The sequence below is a fragment of the Panthera leo genome, chromosome E3 (assembly GCF_018350215.1).
Source record: "Panthera leo isolate Ple1 chromosome E3, P.leo_Ple1_pat1.1, whole genome shotgun sequence".
Lineage (NCBI taxonomy): Eukaryota > Metazoa > Chordata > Mammalia > Carnivora > Felidae > Panthera > Panthera leo.
The window spans coordinates 7135905-7156537 of NC_056694.1; the positions used below are offsets into that span (position 1 = coordinate 7135905).

At 48.1% G+C, this 20633-nt stretch overlaps 1 protein-coding gene across 3 annotated transcripts; it reads right to left on the bottom strand.

Annotated features, from left to right (window-relative positions):
• Positions 1-881: 881 nt before the first annotated feature.
• On the bottom strand, positions 882-18416 carry LOC122210224 (paired immunoglobulin-like type 2 receptor alpha). Of its 3 annotated transcripts, XM_042922787.1 has the most exons (7): positions 17771-18410; positions 17061-17450; positions 6194-6388; positions 2247-2277; positions 1670-1719; positions 1410-1441; positions 882-1240 (listed from the first exon to the last, which is right to left on the bottom strand). In XM_042922787.1, the coding sequence occupies exons 1-7, from the start codon at positions 17823-17825 to the stop codon at positions 1103-1105; spliced, it is 891 nt and encodes a 296-aa protein (XP_042778721.1). In that variant the 5' UTR covers positions 17826-18410; the 3' UTR covers positions 882-1102. The 3 variants fall into 3 exon arrangements, with proteins under 3 accessions (XP_042778721.1, XP_042778723.1, XP_042778722.1); XM_042922789.1 differs by lacking the exons at positions 882-1240; positions 1410-1441 and adding an exon at positions 1442-1526 and having other exon boundaries at positions 17771-18415; XM_042922788.1 differs by lacking the exons at positions 882-1240; positions 1410-1441 and adding an exon at positions 1449-1529 and having other exon boundaries at positions 17771-18416.
• Positions 18417-20633: the final 2217 nt, after the last annotated feature.

A 20633-nucleotide genomic window follows, 5' to 3' on the forward strand; every position in this document is an offset into this window, starting at 1 on the left:
GTCCCATGGTGGGGAAAGAAGGCTCAAAGTGTCCTCAGGAGGCTGGAAGCGTCCCCCATGACGATGAAGCCTCCAGTGACCTGGACCTGGAGCAACTCCTGGAAGATGTCGGAGAAGAGCCGGAGCAGCTGGAGGAGCCACAGTGTGGAGATGACCCTGGGGAGTTCACCACGACCTTCTTTGAGGAATAGCTGTGTGCTCCTGCCTCACCCGCTTCCACAGGAGCAGCAGAGAGAGCCCCTCAGAGGGTCCCTGAGAAGCTACTAAGTGTGGGGTTTGTTCCTCGGCTACAGGTCAATTGGCTAAAGTCACGGCTCTGCAGTTTATGTGTTAATAAAACAGGTTACCGGCTTAAGTGGTTCCATTCGTCTCTAACCACATGCTTCCCTTGGCTTCTCTCCCTGCCCCCCCCACCCCCCCGCCCCGGTCCCTGTGGCATGTCCCTGTTTCTGGTGGGAGGCCGGCACAGTACAGGGATCTGGGAAGTCAGTGAGACCCAAGTCCTGGGAGGAGGCCGTCGAGAAGGGCAGGTCTGGGTTCAGACCTGGCTCAGCCACTTACTAGGTGTGTGGCCTTGAGAAAAGCACTAACCATTCTGGGTCTTCTCTTCACGCCTCCGGTGAGTGCATCCAGGACTGTATAAGGTTGTTGGTGATGCTTACATGAGTGATGCACTTAACGCGGTACATGTTATGGTAGCAGAAGTAGAATGGTTAGATAAGGGGGCAGAGTCTGGGCTCTGGGCTGGCTGCCAGTGTTTGGGGTCCCCCGCCTGGCCTGAAGGCGGTCACTGAACACCAGCACTGGAGGAGGGATCTCGGGTGTGAGCTACTTTTACAGCTCATTTTTGGCGAGAAGGAAAAGACAGAAGATGCCATCAGTTTCTCTTTAGGTGCCTTCAGGCAAATCCTACTAGTACTTTTATTTTTGTGGGCAAGGGCTGGGAAGTTGAAGAGGGAATGGAAGCAGATGGCTCTGTTTCCCTCTGGTCCTTAGTGGCCTTCCACACCCACTGGCTTTTGTCTGTGTCTGGCCAGGGTTATTACTAGAAGCTGTGACCTTCTGTGCAGCTTAGTCTCAGGGAGTCCCCATTCAGTCCTGCTCACTGGGCCTTTACGATAGAATACAGGGTCTCCTGCGGGCTCTCCTTGGGAGGGGTGCAGGGAGGGGCTGCCGGTGACGAGGAGCTGGAGAGGGTGAGGGAGGCATAGAGGATGCCACCGTCATCCTGGGCTTCACCCTGGTGAGAATGAAGAAGAAGGGCTTGAGTGGAAGGGGAGCTGTCCCCAACTTAGAGCGGTAACCCCATAACTGAGTGCCCCACCAACACCACAGTTCCTCTATTCCATCTACCCCACCTTCTCCAAACTTCTTTTTAATTCCTTTAGGCTCTAGTCTGGGCTGCTTACCTTGGGGTCCAGCTTGGGCTCTGTTTTTTGTCCTAGAAAAATTCAAGGTGTGCTGGGGTCAGGTGGCATGTCAGCCAGGGCAGAGAGATGCGCGGGGGCCTTGGGGAGTGAGATCATCTGCTAGGTCAAGACCAGGGTCAGGCCAGAGGGATGGGTGGGACAGGGAAAGAGGAGAATGCTGAGGCAGGTGTGTGGGCAGGGGGTGTGTGAGGAAGGGCGGACCAAGGTGGAGAGAGGGGAGTGTCACAGTAAGAATTTACCTGTAATCCCGATGTTCTCATACTTCTCCTCAGTGTTTTGGACCGATTCCCTGTGTGCGAAGGAGAGGGCGGGAAGTGCATTAGAGGCTGGGCAGAAGTGGGTTCAAACCTCTGTGGGAGCTCTGCAACCCCCTGACACTCAGGTGAGCCAAGGTTTGAGGCTCTCAGGAGGCCTGGGAGAAGATTGAGAGGCAGTTTGCCGTGTAGCCAGTAGAGGTCCTGAGATTCCCTTGAAGATAGATCATCCCGGAGAAGCGGCTTTGTTGGAAGAGCCATCAGAAGTGTGGTGATGGTCTTCTGGCCGGTGCCCAGGTGGGAAGGGAGAGAGGGGAGGGAAGGGGCTGGGAGAAAGAAAGAATGGAATAGGGAAGATGGGCTGGAGGAAAGGGGAGGATGAAGAAGAGAGCTCTGGAGGGAGGGAAAGAGGGAGAAGGCCTGGTGGTGGAGGAGAGAGAGGTGAGGCTAAAAGCTAAGGAGGGAAGTGGCTCTGAGAAAAGAGGTGTCCACTGGAAGGTGAGGAGGAGAGCTGCTGTCCCCATAAGGACCTTCCTGTTTCCCAAACAGGACAAGCACTCACCTGGCTACGGTTCTGGTTTTAGTCTGCAGACCTGTAGGGGAACAGCAGCATGTCAGGGTGCCATCCACAGAAGGCATCTCTCCTCCCTGCCTTCCTGCTCTGTGTGCTCTGAGACCACCCCTAGAGAGGTCAGGGCAGCGGAACAACTCTGTTGGACCCACCTGGGACTCTTGAGTGGCACCTGCTGGCACTCTGAGGCTGCCCAACCCTGTTCCGTGGTTGTCTTCAACACTAAATCAAGAGAATCGCTCTTGCCTGCTCGCTCTCGCTCTCTCTCTCTCTCTCTCTCACCCTTTCCCTTTGCTTCCTTTCCCCTTCCTTGAATTCCTCACCCATCCCTCCACCTGCTCCTTCCACTGCTGAGCCCTGGCCCACCCACCTCCTCCTCCCCCTCCTTTGGCCCTTATCATAGACTCACAGCTCTCTCATGCCCTGATACACTGGCTTTCCATGTTTCTCTCCCCTCTCCTGAACCTCATGGCTGGAATCTGTGTCTGCGCTGCAGCCAGTTTCTCTCCACCCTCTGCCACTGAAACCTCTGCTGTCCCCCTGCTACCATCTCCCCTCCTGTCCTTCTGAGTCTGTCTACAGCATTTCCCAAGGATCAGCCCCTGGTTCACAGACATCCCCTCCACCACCCAACACTATCCTGGGAGGTCCCATCATCGACAGGGACAGCCCTCTGAACACATGGGACTCCTATGTCCCCCCCAACTCTAGTGACCTCCACTCCACTCAGCCATACCCTGGACTCCTTTTTATCCCTGGGATTGAGAACTCTGAAATATTAAATGCCAGCATCATTTTTATACTACAACTTTCTTTCCTTCCAGCTCTCTTTTACTATCAGCCTGTTTGGTATATCTGTGTTTTGACCCTCTGATAATCCACTTTCTTTTGGGCTGTCCAAGCTCCCTGATGATCCTCTACTCTCTACTCCTACCCTTTCACTAGCTCCTTGACTGCCTGTGTTCCCCTATCCTTATGCCACACTTAGCTGACACAGCTCTAATTCTGGATGTGGCTGATGGCAGAGAATGCTATTTGCTTACCTGATATCCATTCATTTCTTACTTTTTAAAAAAGATTTTATTTTTAAGTAATCTCTATACCCAACGTGGGGCTCAAACTCACAACCCCGAGATCAAGAGTCACATGCTGTAGTGACTGAGCCAACCAGGTGCCCCACCATTCATTTCTTCTTACTTAGTTACAGAACCTTGATTTTATTTGGGGTGGCAGTATGCTGCCCTACTGATAGATGTGGGACACAGGAGTACATCCTAGCCAGTAAGATTCAAAGGGAAGTTGGAGGTAAGATTTTCAGGAAGCCTCTTTAAAAGGAGGACAGACAGCTGTGGCATAGTCTTTTTTTCCTTCCTTCCTCCTGTTTCCTGTCTGGGTTCAAAAATAATGGCTGGAGTCTGAGCAGCCATCTTGGATCATGAGGCAACCTTCAGGATAAAAGCCAGTGGCCAGGACAGTGAGCAGGAAAATAGAAGTCTGAGTGCCTAAGGACAATGGCCTCTGCTATCTGTTTCCTCATCCTTTTATATAGGGGAAAGCAATAAACTCAGTCTTAGTTAAGCCCTGTTACTTTTGGTCTCTGGTGCCAGCAGGTGAACATAACTCCTAATGAACAAGTCCCAGAGGGTTCTAACCTGCATGAGGAAAAACACGCGGCGATGCTTTTACACAGTTTATGGCTTCTCATCTGAGTTGAATTCTTAAATACTGTCTTCCATTTCCTCAATGACTATGTCACATTTTTCTTCATCTCTAACCCTCATCCTGACTCTAGAGACAACCACTGTGATTTTTCCTCTGCAGAATTAAAAACAATTCCTATACCTTTGAGTTTATCAATGTTTTTATTCATGGCTTTTATGTTTATGTCATATATAGGGAGATCATCAACACTCCATGGTTATAAAATAGTCTCACATGCTTTCTTCTGGTGCTAGGGTTCTTCCCCCCACATTTAACTCTTTGATTGATCTCCATGGAATTTATTTTGGTGCAAATTATGAGATAATATTATTTTCTCAGATGGCTGTTCAATTGTTCCATCACCATGTATTGAATTATTCATCTTTCCCCATTGATTAGAAATGCCAGATTTTAACCTACTAAATTCCTGAATATATTTTGACCTGTTTTGTCCTGCCTATATTTGGGCTTTTCTCTTTTAATACATTGGTTTATCTGTGTATGAATATGACAGCATCGAATCATTTTAATTATTGCAGCTTAATAATTACAGGTGCTAGTGCTCACATAGTCCTTATTCTGTGCCAGAATCTGTTCTCAATGAATTACATTTAATTGTCGTGACAACCCCCAGGGTGAGTACTATTATTATTCTCATTTTACCGATGAGTAAGTTGAGGCACAGAGTAATACAACCACTGCACCAGAGTTTCCCCAGCCAGGATTTGAGTGCAGGCAGTCTAGATTCTATGCTGCTCACCTCTGTGCTTTAATATCTGATAGGGCTAATCTCCTCTCACTGAAATCTTTCTCTAGAGGAATTTCAAATTAGTATTGGAGGGTGTTGGGGTGTAAATAATTAATGTCTCTAGCCCTGTCCTCTCTGTTAGCTATAAATGCATACATCCAAATTTCTGATGAACCTCTAGGCTCAGATGCCACACAGGTATGTCTAACATGTCCCAAGCTAAAGAATCAGTATTCCCCACCCCGCCCCCCTCCACCCCCAAACATGGTCTTTGACCTCTTGTATTCTCTAATTTGCTTGGTGGTTTCATCCAAGTTCTTCCCACTCCCTTGCCCCTGCACCAGCCTGATCACCAAATCCTACTGATTTTCTCTCTTGAACTCTTCCAGAGTCTGGCTCTATCCCTCCACCTACACTGTTACTGCCTTAGATTGGCCTGGCCCACCTCTGGCGCCTCCATCCCGGATGTATCTGGATGGAGAACTGCTTCATGTTGCCTCTAGGAGCAGAGGCTCTTGGGTGTGATTTACAAGGTTCTTCTCCCATCTCTAGCCTCCTCCACTGCATGGAGCTGCTTAGAGTTCTCCCACTGCTTTCCCGTACCTGCAGGGACAGTGACATCTTCACCACCCTCACCACTTGCCTGGCTAATTCTCTTATACTCTTTGAGACTTTCTGTAGTGTCACTTCCTATGGGAAGTTCTCCATGATTCCCCTCCTCTGTCCTAGACTACCACAGCTCTTTTCAAATGAGGCAGTCACCTCCTTTCCTCTCCCTCTGCCACTGAGTTCCTTGAAAGCAGGACCCACACTTTATTTACACTTGTATCTCCAATTATAAGCCAGACCCTGCAAGATAAGCCCTCAACCAATGCTTGCTGAGCTGAGTCAACTTCCTTTCCCTTCTGCTCTCTCCTTACTCTTCCAAGAGCTGACCCTCCCCTCCCCGTGAATCAAAAGATGAAGATTAGGGGCGCCTGGGTGGCTCAGTCCGTTGAGCGTCCGACTTGGCTCAGGTCACGATCTTGCGGTCCATGGGTTCGAGGCCCGTGTCGGGCTCTGGGCTGATGGCTCAGAGCCTGGAGCCTGCTTCCGATTCTGTGTCTCCCTCTCTCTCTGCCCCTCCCCCGTTCATGCTCTGTCTCTCTCTGTCTCAAAAATAAATAAACGTTAAAAAAAAAATTAAAAAAAAAAACAAAAGATGAAGATTGATGATAAATGATTAAGTCAAGAGACAAAAACTAGAAAATGATCAGATTTGTGGGGCGGGACTGGTCTGGAGCAATGGTTCTCAAACTGGATCACACATAGACACCACTTGTTGAGATCTTTAAAAATGCAGATTCCCAAGCCCAGACCTCAAGGCCAGCAGGGATCTGCATTTTTAAATGCAGGATGACCTGGGGTCATTCTGATACTGGTGGGCTCTGGGAAACATTCAGTCGGGGAACTTGGGGACAAGTTGGAGGCGTAGCCCAGAACCACTTACCTTTGCTTCTCTTCCACCTGAGGAAGACAATCAGTCCCAAAACTGCTATTATGAGCACAACACCAGCCAGTGCCACCCCGACTGCAGCTCCCACACTCAGGGGTGAAGATGCTGAGCTCCCATTGTTCTCTACGACATTGAGGTCAGCTGTGATGGTGGCTGCGGTGGTGGTGCCCTTGGCGGTCGCCTGGGCAGCTGAGAAGACACGAGAATTTAGCAGATTCTCCTCTGGAGGCTTGAGGTATTTGGATGAAACTGTTACATCTCATTCCCTAGTTTGGGGAATATTAAGGGTGGGGAGGAACTCCAAGAAGAAATTAAAAACATGAATGGAATAGTCAATTCCTTAGAAAAAGTACCAAAACCAGAAAGAAGCCAGCCCTAAGAAAACTCAGAGGAAAAAATTAATGAAACCTACGTAGGAATAAATTTATTAGGAAACAGGACAACAGAGAGAATAATAAGTGCAGGGAGTAGTTATTTAGGGGAAAACAAACAACAAAAAACAAGAAAGAAATAAAACAGATAAGACTCTTGCAAACCTAACAAGAGTTTGTTGAAATCATTTGTGAGTGTATGCTCATTATAGGTTGATAAACTTAAAAAAAAACTCTGAATTGGATGATTTTCTGAAACAAACAAAAATTTCTGAAAATGGAGTTAAGAAGTAAGACACTTTCACTGATAGGTAAACAAAGAAGTGAGGACTCTTGGGGCACTGGCCTGGCTCAATCAGAAGAGCAGGTGACTCTTGGTCTCTAGGTCATGAGTTTGAGCTCCACACTGGGGGTAAAGATTACTAAACAAAGTAAATAAACTTAAAAAAAAAAAAAAAAAGGAAATGAGAGCCCTATTAAAAACTACCTATCATAAAGATTCCAAGCTCAGGAGGCTGTATGGGTAAATTCTTTTTTTTTTTTTAATTTTTTTTAATGTTTATTTTTGAGAGAGACAGACAGACAGGACTGTGAGCAGGGGAAGGGCAGAGAGAGAGGGAGGCACAGATCCGAAGCAGGCTCCAGGCTCCCAGCTGTCAGCACAGAGCCTGATGTGGGGTTTGAACTCTCGAACCGTGAGATCATGACCTGAGCTGAAGTCAGATGCTTAACCAACTGAGCCACCCAGCTGCCCCTATGGGTAAATTCTTGTGAAAATTTAAAGAACAAATAATTCCCAGATGGATTCTAGAACACAGGGAAATATGGGAAAGAGGCAATTCTAATTTATTTCATAAAATGATAACATAACCCTGATGCTAATTTATCTATCTATATTTTTTAATGCAGGTTAAAACAACAAAAGGCTGGGTTTTTTACCGATCTGAGTGGAGGAAAATACCCAGTAATTGAGCAGTGGAAGGATAGGTGGGTACAACCTTTGGGAGTGCATTTGTAAAGTGTAACATACCCAGGTGTGCCCTTTGACCCAGTGCTTTCAATGCTAGAAATTTCTCCTGTGGAAATGCTGGGCAAGTGTTCAAAGGCCTGTATTTAGGGGTGTTCCTTGCAGCTTTGGGATGCCCCAACAAGCTAAACATCTTTATTTATTTTTTTACTTGTTTTATTTTTTATTTTTAAAAATTTATATCCAAACTAGTTAGCATATAGTGCAACGATTTCAGGAGTAGATTCCTTAGTGCCCCTTACCCATTTAGCCCATCCCCCCTCCCACAACGCCTCTGGTACCCCTCAGTTTGTTCTCCATATTTATGAGTCTCTTCTGTTTTGTCCCCCTCCCTGTTTTTATATTATTTTTATTTCCCTTCCCTTATGTTCATCTGTTTTGTCTCTTAAAGTCCTCATATGAGTGAAGTCATTTGATTTTTGTCTTTCTCTGACTAATTTCACTTAGCATAATGCCCTCCAGTTCCACCCACGTAGTTGCAAATGGCAAGATTTCATTCTTTTTGATTGACAAGTAATACTCCATTGTATATATAGACCACATTTTCTTTATCCATTCATCCATAGATGGACATTTGGGCTCTTTCCATACTTTGGCTATTGTTGATAGTGCTGCTATAAACATCGGGGTGCATGTGTCCCTTCAAAATAGCACACCTGTATCCTGTGGATAAATGCCTAGTAGTGCAATTGCTGGGTCGTAGGGTAATTCTATTTTTAGTTTTTTGAGGAACCTCCATACTGTTTTCCAGAGTGGCTGCACCAGCTTGCATTCCCACTAAACATCTTTAAATAGGACACTGAGTAAGTAGATACATTGTGATACATTATGGCATGGAGACACTCTGTGGCCTTTGTGTGTGTGTGTGTGTGTGTGTGTGTGTGTGTGTGTTTGTTCATTTTTGGGTGAGAATGCAAGCAGGGAGTGCAGGGAGAAGGGGACAGAGTATCTGAAGCGGGCTCTGACCTGATAGCAGCGACCCCAATGTGGGGCCTGAACCCAGGAATCAAACCATGAGATCATGACCTGAGCCGAAATCAAGAGCCAGACACTTCACTGACTGAGCCACTCTTGCACCTCCCTGCAGCCTTTAAAAAAAAAAAAAAAAAAAAAAAAAGCGTAACTGTACATGTACTGAACTGGAAAGATAGGGGAATAAAAATAAGTTGTAGAGCAGAATAGTAATGTGGTTTGATTCTATTTGTGTTATGTATCTATATCTGTATCTATATCTGTGAGAGAGGACATTTCCGCAGAAAGAAGTAGTGGCTGGAGAGATAAAGTGCAGAGGGAGGAATAGACTTTTCATTCGACTCCCTTCTGTATTGTTTGAACATTTTTAAAAAGGCAGCGTAAGTATTACCAGTACCTTTACTATTTTCAAAATTTAATGTTTATCAAAGTTACATAGGCACGTAAGTTAAAAAGTCCACACATTCCATAGTATATAAAGACAGCAGCCCCTGCATAAGCCTCTCACTCCCTTCCCACTCTACAGAGTCAACTGTTTTAGCACCTTTTAGTGCTAAAACCTTTTAGCTGTTTCTTTTGGCATTAACCTTGTATTTCTAAATCACAAGCATACACTGTTGTTACTTGAATGGTTGGAAGTATTGTTGATTTACTTCCTACCATTGAAATCGAGGATTTAGAACTCTCACACCCCTGTTTTCTCCTTTTTACTGGACAGTCCAGCATTCGATGTCCTTTTCATGAGATGGGGTCTTCACTTGGCTTTTGGGACACCATTCTCTTGTGGCTCTTTTCCTGCCTCTCTAGCAGCTGCTTGTTGATTCCTCCTTTTCCCAACCTATAACAGTCATGGGCCCTTCTCAGTTCAGTCCTAGGACCCGCTCTCTATCTACACGCACTTCCCAGATAATTTATCCAGTCCCATGGCATCAACTATCAGCGACAAACTGATCCCACCCAAATTTACATATCCAGTCATCTCTTTCCTGGCTCTCCTGAATCCTGTATCTCACTGCCTACTTACACCTCTGTTTATCTTGTAATGTCTCAAATTACAGAACTCTTGATTTCCTCCCAAACCTGTTCCTACCGCATGTCCCCCTCTCAGTAAATGGCAATGCCATCCTGTAAGAAGCTCAGGCCAAAAGCCTCAGAGTCACCCTTGCTTCTTCTCTCTTTCTTACCCCCCACATCCCATCATCTGCAAATCCTGTCTGCTCAGTCTTCAAAATATAACCAGCATCTCACCTGCCCATGTTGTCACCCTTCAGGCACATCACCTCTCACTGGTGTCCCTGCTTGTGACCTTGCTCATCTTTACAGTCTTATTCTCTATACAACATCTGGAGGGACACTTGTACAATGCACATCAGCACAGCAGGAAACCCTCACTAGACTCATTACACTGAGTAAAAGTTCTTTTCTTGGCTTTCAAAGCCACACTGGACTGGCCCCCCCACTGCCTGTTCTGATCTCACCTGCTGCCACCATCAGCCTCTTTATCTGATTCAGCCACACACTTGTCCCACCTCATGGCCTCTGCCCTTGCTGATCCCTCTTGACTGGAACATTTTTCTCCAGACCTCTCCCTGACTTCCTACAGATTTGTGCCTAGGCTGGATTTTTATGCTGGCTTCTCTTAGATCCACTCCCCAGCTCCTCTCCACTTGCTTTGTGCCTTTGGAGGCTGGTCTTGGTGGACTCAATCCATGGGCTCTCTCACCAGCTGGTTCCTAGTCAGTAGCCAGTCAGAGTCACCATCCAGAGATGGAAGGAGAGAAGAGGGCAGATCATGGCATAGCCCTTGGTCCCCTGTCTGACAGGTCTTATATTAGGGTTTTCAGAGACACAGAACCAATGGGATATAGAAACAGATGTGGAGTTTTGAGGTGTTGGTTCATGTGATTATGATAGCTGAGAAGCCAGAGTTTGCTATCTCTAAACAAAAGGCCCAGGAAAGCTAGTGATGTAGTTCTAGGCCCAGACCTGTGGGTCTGAGAACCAGGGGGACCAGTGAGATTCCAAAGTCCCAAGAACCAAGAGCTCCAAAGTCTGAGAGCAGGAGAAGTGGAGATCCCTGCCCATCCTCTACTCTTTTGTTCCTTTAGTTCTCTCAAGGGTTTGGATGATGCCCACCCACTGCTAGACTCTTCTGGAAATACCATTACAGACTATCCAGAAAGAATGTCTTATCAGATCTCTGAGCATCCTGTAAGCTCACTCAAAACTAACCATCCCAGATATGTTGACTCTATCTCCCCAGAGGCTACAGCTCATCACTGGGTCCCCCTTCTTCCTACTCTGTTCCTCAGTCCTGGGGATGGTCTCAGGGGTCTCCCATCCCTGACTGGTTTCCCCATCCTGTGCCCTACTCTAAACTCTCCCCAGTCATCCTGTTTGAGCGGCTGCTTCCTGCCAGGACTCTGACTAATGTTCCCAGAGCCTTTGATGTTCCGTCTGAATAGAGTAGCACCCTTAGCAACCTTTATCCCTCAGATTCTGCTCCAGTTCCCTCCTTTTCTCTTTTCACCACCAGTGTACGTGCAGAATTAATTTGTTGGCTTTCCCTTGAGTCTTCTTGCTCATCCACACTTATGTACAAAGAGCATTGTTGTACACATGATTTGCTCTTTTTTTTTTTTTTTTTTTTTTGCTGCTGTTTCCCCAGTGTCCAGATTAGCACTCGACATATAGTAGGTATTCAGTCAATATTTGTTGAATGAATGCATGAGATAATTTTCTCTTAGAATTTCAAGTCATTCAACCATTGTTTTCCAGCTTCCTCTGTTACTATGGAGACCGCCAAAGCCATTGTGATTCTTGAATCTCCTGCAGCCTGTTTCTTTCCTCCTTGGAAATTTGTTGGATTTTCTTTTTATCCCTGACGTTTTGAAATTTCATGTTGTAGTGTCCTGAAGTAGGTCTTTTTATTTGTAACCATTTTTCTGGGCTTCTTTGTTCTGGAACATTTCTAGAGTTATCTAGGATATTTTCTTTCAATGGCCTTATCTCTTCTCTGTGTCTGGAACTCCTGTTATTCAGAGGCTGGAGCTCTTGGGCCAATCCTCAGTTTTTCTTATCTTATAGTTTCTGTATTGAAAGGGCGGGCCTAGCCAGCCGACTCCATCTTGTTCTGTGTCCTTCACCTTGACCACACCTCCTCCCCTTGAGTAACCCCCCCCCCCCAGCCTAACAGGACGCGGACCCTTCCCCAGCCAATCGGCTGAGGCCATAGCCATTACCTCACCAACCGCCCCTAGGCCCCAATAAAACCTTTGTCCTTTTGAAACTCGCTCTCTCTCCCCAGTATCTCACTGCTGCGTCAGTGCAGGTAGGGGATTGAGCTCGAGCTAGCTCGAATAAAGGCTCTTTTGCTTTTGCATCGGACTCGGCTCCCTGGTGGTCTTTGGGGATCATGAATTCTGGGCATAACAGTATGACTTTACTATGGCAAATGGAAGAAATGACCACAAACTGGGTGACTTAAAACAATAGAAGTTTAGTTTCTCACAGTTCTGGAGGCCACAGGTCAGTTAGCAAGGTGTCACGGGCCGCAAAACCTCAGGAGGCTCTGGGGGAGAGTCTGTTGCCTACTTCTCCAGTTTCTCGAGGCTGCACCACTGAGTCTCTGCTCTGTGATCATATTGCCTTCTGCGATAGGTTCCCTCCACCTCCCTCTTAGAAGGAGGCTCTTGTTTGCATGTAGGGCCCATCCAGCTAATCCCAGGTTTCTTCACCTCAGAAGTCTTAGCTAAATCGTATCCCTTACCATGGAAGGTAATAATCATTAGTTTTGGGGACTGGGATATGAACACGTCTTTGTGGGGGCCGCTATCCAACCCACCAGTTCCCAAATCTGTGACTCTTTGTCTACCTTCTGCGAGATTTCCGTCAAGTTTTTCTTGCAACTCTTTAACCGAGTTTTCTATATTTGCCGTTATATCTTAAATTCTCAAGAGCTCCTTGTTTGTTTGGAAAGCTCCCTCTGTTATACAGGCTTGCACTCTCTTAACTTTCTGAGGACGGTAGTTATCTGAGTTTCATTCTTCCTCCATTATTTTGATTTTTTCCAGGAACCCCCTCCCCCCTCTCCCCACTGCATTGGTTTTGCTGTGTATTTCATGGGGGAAGGATTCCTTAAGTGTTGAATGCAATCATATTTTTAAAAAAATCGTTTTTAACATTTATTCATTTTTGAGAGACAGAGAGCATGAGTGGGGGAGGGGCAGAGAGAGAGAGAGAGGGAGACACAGAATCCGAAGCAGGCTCCAGGCTCTGAGCTGTCAGCACAGAGCCTGACGCAGGACTTGAACTCACGGACAGCAAGATTATGACCTGAACTGAAGTTGGATGCTTAACTGAATGAGCTACCCAGGCACCCCTGAATGTAATCATATTTTTAAATGGCGTCTCTAGCCTCAGGCATTCCAGGCACAGCAGAGACAAATGGTCAATCATCAGGACTGGGGGATTCCATGCGAGGCCAAGACCCCATCTTGCTGCCTTGGTTGCCAGTGTGTTGCCATGCTTGGTTGCCACGCTGATTGGTAGCTGTGTATGTGGTCTGGGAGAAAGTGCTTGTTAGCTAGTGGGCTGTAGGATGTTAGGCTTTCTGAATCCTTTCTGAGCCCATCAGATAGATTTCCTAGAGAAAAATCTCCTGATTTCTTGCCCATGGTAGGGTAGGGGATACCAGCTGGGCTATCCTGAGTCCTAGGAGGCATCTAAGGGGGTAAGGCATTTAGGATCTCATCAGTTCACCAAGTCTCCAGTTTTAAAGACTGAACCCTTGCCCCCAGGTATGCCTAGGACTGCCCCCAGAGTCCCTCTGGTCCATTCTTTCTAGAAAGCAAATCTCCAGTCTCTGCTGGGTGGGGAGGGGGTGTAGAAGTTTCCCTGCTTCTTTTTATTGTTTTAAAACTTTTAAATGTTTATTTATTTTTGAGAGAGAGAAAGAGACAGAGTGTGAGTGGGGAGGTGCAGAGAGAGAGGGAGACACAGAATCTGAAGCAGGTTGCTGACAGCGCAGAGCATGACCTGGGGCTCGAACTTGCAGCCTGACCTGGAGCTCAAACTCTCAAACTGAGAAATCATGACCTGAGCTGAAATCAGCTGCTTAACCTACTGAGCCAACCAGCCGCCCCTCCCTGCTTCTTAAATACATTATCACCTAGTCCTCCACCTTTCCAACCCCCTTTTACTCCCACTGTCAGGGGTTCTGGGGTGGCTCTTCCTAAACCGTTGAGGGGTTTCGCAGTGTAAGAATTGCCTTTCTTTTGGCGCTCCCCACTGCCAAGATTATGCCAAGATTAAGATTATGGCTTAGCTCCCCTGGTCTCCTAAGCAGATACATTAGTCTATGTCTTTCCAGCTTCCCAAATATTGTTTTTCACCACATAGCTCACATATTTTTTTGTCCCTGTGGATTTTTGTCTTAAAAAATTCTCTTTGGGGGGCACCTGGGTGGCTCAGTCGGTTAAGCATCCAACTCTGGATTTTGGTTGAGGTCATGATTTCATAGTTGGTGAGATTGAGCCCTGTGTTGGGCTCCATGCTATCAGCATGCTTGGGATTTTCTCTGTCCATTTCTGCCCCTCCCATGCTCTCTCTCTCAAAATAAATCAATGAACTTAAAAAAAATTATCTTTGCTGTCATTTTAGTAGGGTTTGGTAGGGAGAGGATGTAAACATGCATATAACCCACCGTCTTGGCCAGAATTTGTGCAATATTTTATAGTGAAAATTTAAAAAGATGAATATTCAGAAATAATGTTGCATATTAATAATAAAAATAAAAGATTTAAAGGAAAGCAATATCTCTTGTGAGATATTGACATGGTCTTTAGAACACACCCAAGGTTATTGAGGGCTATAAAACAGGAACCATTTCTGGGTGGAAGATTGTATATTGCACTGACTTCTGTTTTCATCAATTGCTTTCTAGATTTAATGCAATTCCAATGTAAGTGCTACCAATAGGTGTTTTCCTCAGAACCGGGCAAACTTATTCCAACATTTATGTGAAACAATAGGCCAAAACAATAATAAAGTTTTTGAGGAAGTAATGTGGTTCTGATGGAAATAGTCTTGTCAGCCACTGAAACATGACCAAGTTATAATCACTAAAACAGAGTGGTAGTGATATAAGAAAAGACAGAACAGTGAAATGGAGATGACAGACCAGAAAGGATGCTATTCTACAAAAAGCCCGGCCTAGGAGTCAATGGAGAAGAGAAAAATTATCCCATAAATGGGGTTGGGACAATTGATTCGTTTCTTGGTATGAAGATCAGTTTAATTCTTCACCTCATACCATATATCAAAATAAATTCTCACTATATTAATGTGTTTTATTGTGAAGTCATATAAAAATCAGAATAAATTAGGGGCACCTGGGTGGCTCAGTTGGTTAAGCATCCTACTTTGGTTCAGGTCATGATTGCAAGGTTCCAGAGTTCAAGCCCAGCATCAGGCTGTGTGCTGACAGCTCAGAGACTGGAGCCTGCTTTGGATTCTGTGCCTCCCTCTCTCTCTGCCCTTCCCTCCATCTGTGTCTCTCTCTCTTAAAAATAAATAAACATTTAAAAAATTAAAAATAAATTAATAATTTAAAAAATCAGAAGAAATTAAAATCTTTTCAGCCCCTAGGGGATATAGGATTTTTTGGCTAAGAAATAAAAGAGAAAATTATAAAGGAGAATACAATGAGATTTGCCTACAAAAGGAAAACATCTGTATGTAGAAAATATTGTTAAACTAGCCACAAACTTATCAGTTCTATTTGCTGCAAATATTCCTTTAGGGTGATGTCTTTGCATGGTGGCACCTCACTTGGATTAAAAAAACGTTTCTTTTTATTACTTTCCTGTATTTTTTAAAAATATGAGTATAGATATCCAATTAATTGTATTAATTGAAAAATTAATTTACTGATGAAAAACTCATAGTAAATGTGACTGAAGTGAGAAATGAGGAAAGTTGGAGGATCAGGGAAGGAGGAAGAGGGGTCTGGGGAGAGCGAAAACCTCTCAAAAAAGGCCATTTAAGGGAATATGGAGGAGGTGCCAGAAATAGAAATCCAACGCTGTCTTGCTAAATTCAGGTTGTGAGCCACTTTCTATTTGCTCTGAAACCAGCATGGTGGCCAGATGGGACAGTGGTTTACCAAGGGTGGGGTCACGGAGAGTATCCTTCCACCCAGGAGCAGTGATATGTTGTTAGAATTGTCAGTGCAAGTGATTATAAAGAGCAGACCTGGGATTTTTCGTTTTTAAGGAATTTTCTACAGATAATATCTACAGACAGTGCATCCCCTAGTGCCTACTCCTGGGAAGGGCTCCCTCCCCAACTGCTCTGGAGACCAACAAACCTAGGTTCAAGTTCCCAAGGCCTGCTGGGTAACATGGGAAGATCTGCTGCTGTAACACATCCCGTTCCTTGGTTAAAATAGGTGAAGACAGCAATAGGATCAGGTCAGCTGTGAAGCTGAGCAGCTACTAGGTTAAGAGTGGAGGCTCTGGGGTTAAACGGGGTTCAAGTCCTGCCTGCGCCATGCGTGTGGCTTTGGGCAGGCGTTTAGGCTCTTTGAGCCTCAGTTTCCCTATCTGTAACAGGAAGATAAGAGCAGTGCCTACTGTTACTGTGGGGTCGCGGGGAAGGTTGTTAACCAGGGTGACGTACACCTAGTTGTTCAACCTGACACAGTGCATGGTAAGCGGCAGCCGCCATATTTCTGCTGTCGATGGCATGTCTCAAAGGCCAGGATGGAGGAGCAAAATCGGAGTGGACAGTGGGGATGGTGCAGGCAGAGGTGGGGACCAGGGGTGGGGGGGGGGCAAGGAGGGTAAAGAGGATGGAGGCAGGGGAAGAGGGGGGTGGGAAAGGAGAGGAGGGAAGGGGCTGGGGCAGGGAGCATTGTGGGCCAGGTTCCGAGGAGCAGAGCAGGAGAAGGACGCAGGGGGGACTGGGAAAAGAGGTAATGGGGCGTGGCCAGGGGACAGGGGTCTTGGGTCATAATTGGGTACCTGCTGTGTGTGCTGGGTTGAGCCCGCAACTGTGGGGAGACACAAGACTGGGGGCTGGCAGGGGCTACTCACAGGGACACAGGACAAAGGGAAGGCAGACCACGCCCTGAAGAAGTCAAGTCCACCTGGACAGCGTGGGGTGAGGGGAGGGAGGCAAGACTGGAGGCCCAGCTTGAAGCAAGAAGGGAGGATTCCTGGGCAGCCTGGAAGGTGCTGAGGCTGGGGGAGCGGGGTGGGGACTGGCTCCGGAGGGGGCAGTGAGGGGGATGGGCAAGGAAGCCCAGGCAGCCCAGGTTTGGGGAGATCCAGGAGAAAGAGTAAAGTCGGCAGAGGCCTGGGGAGGGGAGAGGGGTGGGGAGAGGAGTTTGAGAGAAGGGGTAAGCAGGAAGATTGGGGCCTGGGCCAGGCCTGGGGGATGAGGGCACCCTGCAGGGTGGGTGTGGTGGCTGCCGGGCAGCTGGACTCACCGTCGGTAATGGTGAGTTTGGTCCCTGGGATGGACTGCCACACCTGTTTGCCGTCTCTTAGCGTTTCCACTTGGACCCGGCAAAAGTACCTATTCTCATCTTCTTTCCGCAGGTTCCGTATACACAGGGTGCCGGAGTTCTGACCCTCTCTCAAGTCCAGGGAGATCCGGTTCTTGAAATCCTTATGGACAAAATGCTGGGTACTGTTGTAGATGACCTCTCCATGGAAGTCTGTCCGTCTGACGGCTATACTCAGTCTGGGATCCTTGGCTAACTCCCAGCAGTAGAAGTAGGAGAAAGAGATGCAGGTGGAATCACCCTCGGGGGCTGAGAGAGACGCTGGTTGGTTGATCCCAAAGTCAGTGTTTGGATTGCATTCTTTTGAGCTGCCTGGAGGAGAGAGAGGAGACTTTGAGCCACTGGGAGAGATGAGGACGATAACCCCAGACCTTCTGGCACCCTCACTCACAGAGCACACCAAGTGTGACAGATGGCAGGACTGGCCCTCTGGCCTGGGTGTCCCCCTTGCCGGGCTTGGGGTAGGGAGGAGGGTGAAGGGTTGGGGAGGACGTGGCACCATGGGACCAGCCCGCTGGAGCTGGGAGGCCTGGCCGGCTACCCCAGCAGACCCCTTCTCCAGCTGCCCAGCCACAGCCCTTCCTGGGGACTCCTGGCCCTCGGGGCGGAGCCAGGGTGTCCTGGACACTCACCAGCCTGCAGAGATGCCGGCAGCAGCAGCAGGGACAGCAGCAGGGACGGACCCATTGCCTCACTCTCCTCCCAGGAGAGGAGAAGCCAAGCAGCTCTGTCAAGGCCAGAGGGCAGGCCCTACAGAGGTGCCTCCTCGGGGAGTCCAGAGGAACGTGGAAAGCGTGGATCAGGTTCCTTCGGAAGAGCAAGGGAGGGTGAGCTTCCCCAAACTCGCGGGCCCCCGGAGTACCCAGCACTTCCTTTATCAATCTGGTTTCTTCTTTTTCTACATTGCAAAAGCGCCTCCCTTGTGGTCAGTGCACAGAGAGCCGTGAGAAAGGCCCCCAACTTCTTTCTTCACATGGAGGGCCATAGTTCATGGCCTTTCTTCACATGGCCATGGTTCATGGTTCTTTCTTCACATGGCCACCCCACACCTTGGCCATCTGTGGCCTCGCCTCTTCCATCTCAGCTCCTGGCCACCTCTCCTCAGGAGTCAGTCTCTGTCTCTCCAGCTCTCCTTCTCACTGGCTCTCGGCATCTCCTGGCCTCTTTCTGTCGTCCAGGTGAAAGGCTGCAGCAGGACCAGTTTGGCTCTTCCAGCCAGAGGACAGGCAACCATGAGTCTCTGCCCAGCTAACGCCTCCCCAGAGGAAGGAGGAGGGACCCACTGGTGATCAGATGGCCTCCACCCCAGCACCAGGCACCAAGGACACCCAACTTGCACCTGGCCGCTCTCCCTCCCAGCAGGGGCTCCCCTGCCCAGGACCCAGGCCTATCAGGCTCCTTCCCTTCCCTGGTCAGCTCCTTTTGTGCAGTCTCACACCATCCTTGGGGTTAAGAGGTGAGGGTGGGCCTTCTTGAGCCCATGCCTCGACCCACAGGAGGCAAGACTGGATCAGCAGGCCCCTCTGTCCTCCACTCCACAGATGAGGAGACCAAGGGCTCAGAGAAGCCCTGCCTCAGGTCATGTGACCCTTGAGGCAGGTCCAGGACTCAAACTCCAGTCTCGCTGAGTCCACAGAGCCTTCTGCTCCTTCTGGATGCTCCCACCAAGTTGCACCACACAACCTTGGGCCTTGGCTCCATTCTGGGGGGTAAGCCCCAGGAGGCTGTATTTTTATAATGCCCCTTAGGTCATTCCCTCCACAGCTGTGAGAGCCCTGGCTAATTGGGAGCCTTCCTTGAGCAGGGGGGAAATAAGGCCCAGAGCAGTAATGAGTCACCCTCCGGACGGTCCCTGGACCGTCTCCAATCGAGGGCACTGCCAGCCTGTGACTGCTGGTGGGTGGGGATGAGATACTGGGGCTGAGACCATTGGTGACTCTCTGTGCTGGTTTTAGGAGGCTCAGCTCCCTCCCTCCCCAGAATGAGGTTGGCATTGGCTTACTCAGTAGATGGTGGGGATTGGAGAACATGATTTCATCACAGGAAGTGGCCCCATCTTCTGGAGGCCGAAGCAAGAAGACCAGCTTCCTTTCTCAGTTGCTTCCTCAGTCCTAATTTTCCCCCACGCTTCTCCCAGGGCCTTCCAGGCAGCCCCTGCCCTGTCCCTGTGTCTGCATTTCTTGCACTTCCTCCTAGGCCCCAGGAGACAGGTTCTGCATTTTCATGGAATCCCCTTCTCTGAGCCAGGCCCTAAACATCCATTGCCTCATTTTCAGCCCTACAACATTGGGTGGTGGATTTGTTGTTTTCTATTTTCACCATCAGGAAACTGAGGCACCATCAGGAAGCAGCCTTAATGTCATGGAGTCCACTGGGCTGTGAAAGACATTTGGGTGAATGGTGACAGCTGGAAAGGTGGACAGAAGAGAGGACAAAGGACCGACTGCCTTTTTGGGAGTTCCTCTAGAGGGTGGCCTGCCCTGTCTGAGGGGTGACATCTGAATTTTATTCCCACCTTACCTCCCTGGCTGTGGAACCTGGCTGGACAGTCTCTTCTTTGCCAGGTCACCCAAGGAGGGGGCTGGACCCCACTAGGGGGTGCCCCAGCCCCTTCTGTTGGGCAGCGTGGCACGTTTACTCAACAGGCTCTGGGTCACTTTGGCAGAGTACCTGTCGCCCGGGTGCCTCAGGCCCTGCCTCTCCCATATACGATCTCCCTAGATGCAAGCTGCACATTCCATGCCATGTTCAAGCCCCTGGCCCCAGTGGGATCCCTATGACACTTAAAATTAGGAGACATGATTTCTGCTCACAGATGGTGTGTGGTCTTTGTGTTTGTTCACCCTCCCTTGTCCTGAGGCCCTTGCATGAGAGGGCCCTGTAATCAGCATTAAGCTGTGGCTCTACTCACAGAGGGGCTTCTGGAAGGAGGAGGGCCTGGTGTTTTGTGATTCCCTGATGGGCAGAGCCTAAATGCAGGTTTTTAGCCCAGGGGGTGGCTGTGGGGGAGGGGTCAGGAGTGGGGGAGGGGTCAGGGACAGAGTGAGGGCTATGAGCTGTGGACCACAATTTGAGAATACGGTTTACATCTTCCTCCAAGTTCTCCTAAGTTTCTGTTCTCCCTTCCTCATTGGCCACATCTGTCACTGTCCCAGTCCCTTCCCCTCCATGGCACCTCACCCTGCTCCTGCTTTTCCCCCAAGATCAGGAGTAAGGCAAAGATGTCTGCTCTCACTACCTCCATTCATTGTGGTGGAGGTTCTAGCTTATGCAATAAGGCAAGACAAAGAGGTAAAATTGTTCTGTGTTTTCTGAGAATCTGTATTTATGTATTTGGCAGTCATTCATCACTTGGCAATTGTATTGACTTTTTTTTTTTTTTTAATTGCATTCTTGATGCTCTGGCACTTGTGGCCTTGCTGACTGGGAAGAGATGTCCCCTCCCAAGGCTAGCCTATTCTTAGATCTAGGGAAAAGCCTCCCAGCATGCCTTTC